At 30.2% G+C, this 4,042-nt stretch overlaps 3 protein-coding genes across 3 annotated transcripts; all 3 read right to left on the bottom strand.

Annotated features, from left to right (window-relative positions):
* Positions 1–269: 269 nt before the first annotated feature.
* EURHEDRAFT_534630 (COX2-domain-containing protein) lies at positions 270–848 on the bottom strand (the record flags this gene model as incomplete). Its single annotated transcript, XM_040787305.1, has 2 exons — positions 270–630; positions 766–848. The coding sequence occupies 2 exons, from the start codon at positions 846–848 to the stop codon at positions 270–272; spliced, it is 444 nt and encodes a 147-aa protein (XP_040633602.1).
* A 1,865-nt stretch (positions 849–2,713) lies between these two features.
* On the bottom strand, positions 2,714–3,094 carry EURHEDRAFT_519485 (NADH-quinone oxidoreductase subunit A; the record flags this gene model as incomplete). The annotated part of the gene is made up of 1 exon (XM_040786791.1): positions 2,714–3,094. One exon carries the CDS (start codon positions 3,092–3,094, stop codon positions 2,714–2,716), a length of 381 nt encoding a protein of 126 aa, XP_040633601.1.
* Positions 3,095–3,348: 254 nt separating this feature from the next.
* EURHEDRAFT_359313 (ATP synthase subunit C family protein) lies at positions 3,349–4,042 on the bottom strand. The gene has a single exon (XM_040778480.1). It carries the CDS (start codon positions 3,826–3,828, stop codon positions 3,604–3,606), a length of 225 nt encoding a protein of 74 aa, XP_040633600.1. The 5' UTR covers positions 3,829–4,042; the 3' UTR covers positions 3,349–3,603.

Genomic DNA, 4,042 nt, shown 5'->3' with positions numbered 1-4,042 from the left:
TTTTTTTTTTATCCACTATATTGAATGTATAGGATATATATATATATTATAATAAATATTATTTTAATTATATAGTTTAAGGAAATAATAATAAACAAATAATAAATAGCAGCTAAAATAGAAATAACCTTTATAATTACCTGTGTAATATATATAAGTAATTATATTTTATACTATTATATAAATTTTTGTTTAATCTTACCATGGATTATCTTTTATAAACTTACAATATTATTATTTATTAATTAACCTTCCATTTGTTCTCTTAATCATAATAAGAAGTCTTTAATTGAAACAGATTGAATACAAATAGGCATTGAGCTATGAAGTATACCACAAATTTCTGAACATTGTCCAAAGAATGTACCAGGACGATTTACATAAACAGAAGCTTGGTTTAATCTTCCTGGGTATGCATCAGCTTTAATACCTAAAGATGGGCAAGCATAAGAATGTATAACATCAGCAGCTGAAATTACAAATCTAGTGTGAGTTAACTCAGGGATAACAACTCTGTTATCTACTTCTAACATTCTAAATTGACCATCTTCTAAATCACTATCTGGAACTATATATGAATCAAATTCGATAAACTCGTTATCTTCATTTGTAAAATCAGGATATTGGTAACTTCAATATCACTGGTGACCTTCTGCATATACAACTAATGAAGGATCCATAACCTCGTCCATTAAGTATAATAATTTGAATGATGGGAATGCAATTAATATTAAGATAAATGCAGGTGTAATAGTTCAGATTAACTCTATTAATGTACCATGATTCATATATTTGTGAGCTATAGGAGATTTTGTAGCTAAAAAATTTCTTATAATTACTATCATCATTCATGTAACTGTGAATAATATAATAGCTAAATAAAACATAATATTATTATGTAATTCCTCTATTCCTTCCATTTGCACTTTAGCCAAATTTATCTTTCAAATAGTAAGTCATTATGTAATTAAACGACTAAATATAATTGACCCACCTTACCTCCCTAAGGGCCCTCGGAAGGGTCCCCCGATACAATAATTTAATTCTTAATCCTCTAAATTTCTTTATGTGTTCATTTTAGCTTTAGTTTGTCTAATTAAATCTAAACCATCTTTAGTTAAATGACCTTTTTTATTCAATATATCTGCTACAAAGCAAAAGTCTTTAAAATCTTTAGCTTTTACACCTAATATATGATATTTTGAAAAGAATGCAATGATATTTTGATTTATGTCAGATAATTTAGAAACTCTAAACACTACAGCATTTTTAGAATATTTGTAAATTTTCCCGCAATTTAAATATTCAGCTATACAAGTTATTAACTGTGCATCCCGAATATGTTGATTTATTTGGAAAACTAATTCTACAATTGCATTAGAGCTTGCATTAGAGTTTCTTATTCTAACCATAACACAACCTTCCCCACTAACAAACCCTGCTAGTCATTGAGGGTTATTAATCATTATCTCTTCTTTATAAGGTCTTAAAACAGGTATTAAGTCAGGAAATGCTGCTTTAAGTCCTTCAGGTAAACCATTATTCATTGTAGCTTTTATAGCTACAATTTTTCGTAAACCCTCAGGTGTTAAATGTTCTTTATTTAATCACAACACATAAGCTTGTTTAAAAAGTTGATAATCTACAAATTTTTGTGAGATAAACGGGTATCTATCAAAATGATCTATAATAACTTGAATGTCTTTTATAGAATCAATTCTTAATTGGTATGATTCCGACCCCATTTTACTAATATGACCTGCACAAAAATAACTTTGGATTGACTCCAATATTTGTAAACCTTTTTTATGAAAATTTATTTGGAATCTAGGTTTAATAGCTCAACTTGATTTTACTTTATTACTTTTTGTAATTTTTAAAGTAAAACAACCTTCACCATCTGTAAAACCTGTTATAAAATTAGGATCTAGAATTAAATTATGTTTTATATCTAATATACTATTACATCTAGTTGTAGAGTATCATCTAGGTCTTATTACTATTTGAGTAGAAGGGATTTTGACTTGATAATTTCTTTCGAAACCCGTTAGAGTACATCTTAAATGAGGTAAATTATTATTTGATAATTTACCACATCAACTACCGTCTACTCGTTGCTCTTTTACAGAATAGCAGGAAGCTAATTCTGACTTAGATCCGCGATATTCCATTCCTCTTTCGAGAATCTTCTGACTTGTTACCTTACCTGAGTAATTACTTCAGCCACTTATAGCCTTTCGACTACAGCTTGGTATCAGAAGCTTTAGGAGGTCCCCGGAGTTTGGCAGTTTATACCCCGCTAGTGATTTCCCAGATCACATTTGAGGTGAGGCACTATCTTGGAAAAATAGACCTCAAGGAGTTGGAGCATCCAATTGTAATTGTCCTTTTAATATATCTAAAAACATTTCTTTATTTATACAATTTATTCATTTATTCTTAATTCAGTCCATGGGTCCCCTCGCCGGTGCGTCCCGCACCGCCTCTGGGCACTTAACCCTGAGGTGGGTTGCACCGCAACCCACCGAGGGGCTTGTGTTATCTACCTGGGTGAAGTGTAAAACGGTGAGGTGAAAATTTTATTAAAATACCCCCTCCGCGGTGCGGAGGGGAGGGGGGGGGGTTCAAATATACCCTCCGAGGGTAGCTACGCCCCCCACGGAGGGGTATTTTTAATTTATAAATATTAATTATAAATTAAAGAATAACCACTTCAAGATTTATAATTAAAACTATAAGTTTGTCTACTTTCGATTTTTAAAGCATTTTTTCCTAACTCAAAAGCAAAACCTAAAGTTAATACAAGGAAAAATACTAACATAATCACTAAACCATATATTTCGTTTGTATATGCACTTACCACATAAGGGTAAACTAATAATATTTCTAAATCAAATAATAAGAATAATAAAGCAAATATAAAGAAAGATATACTGAATTGTGTTCTATTCTGTCCTAAGAAAGAATGAAAACCACATTCAAAAGCACTATCTTTCTCTTGATATGGGTTATGTGGAGAAAGTATTAAATTAACTGCAAGTAATATTATAGCTAAAATCGGTATTAAAAATAAAAAAAAAGTTGTTGTTGTCATTATAAATTTTTTTATTTATATAATAAATTTAATTCACCTTATTTATTATTTTTGTTTCTAAAAGTTTATTATTATTAGTCAATATAATTATAAATAAATGTCATAATTAATGGAATGACCCCTCCGCGGTGCGTTCCGCACCGCGTTATGGGATTTTTATGTCCCAACGTAAGGAGCTACGCTCCCTGCGGAGGGGTTATATCAATTAACTTTAACAATATCAAAACTATTTTTCATATTAATATATTATTATAATTATTATTAAAACCTTATATTTTTTTTTATCTTATTATATCTTTAAATTAACAATATAACCAAATAAACCATATTATAATGTTAACCTAATACCTATATATTATTAGGTATATCCCCTCCGCGGTGCGTTCCGCACCGCGTCTGGGGATTATGAACCCTGACGTGGGAGCTACGCTACCCACGGAGGAGATATATATATTATTTTATATATCTAAATATCTTAAATTAATATAAATTGACTTAGTTTAATATTATTAAGCAATGTATAATAATAAGAAAGCCATCATTAATGCGAATAATCCAGTTGCTTCAGCAAAAGCGAACCCTAAAATAGCATATGAGAATAATTGTCCTCTTAATGAAGGATTTCTAGCAACACCTAATATTAATGCACCGAAAACAACACCGATACCTACACCAGCACCGATTAAACCAGTAGTAGCCATACCTGTTCCAATTATTTTAGCTGCTTGTATCATAGAATAAATATTTTTGGCGTACAGCCATTTAAGCAAGGTAACCTCAACTAATAAAGATATAAGTTACTTATATTATTACATTTAGAAGTTCTATTACTGACTATATTTATAAATATTATTCAATTTGCCATTTCACTGTATAATAATTGAACTTATTAAGTTTCATAGACATGACCCCTCGGTGGGTTGCTTTGCAACCCACCTCTGGGTTCCT

The sequence above is a fragment of the Aspergillus ruber genome, assembly GCF_000600275.1.
Source record: "Aspergillus ruber CBS 135680 unplaced genomic scaffold scaffold00089, whole genome shotgun sequence".
NCBI lineage: Eukaryota > Fungi > Ascomycota > Eurotiomycetes > Eurotiales > Aspergillaceae > Aspergillus > Aspergillus ruber.
This window is presented reverse-complemented; position numbering and strand designations above follow the sequence as displayed.

Bases quoted from the DNA above. Each gene is read 5' to 3' on its own strand.
- EURHEDRAFT_359313 (XM_040778480.1), bottom strand. From the start codon at position 3,828: ATGATACAAGCAGCTAAAATAATTGGAACAGGTATGGCTACTACTGGT.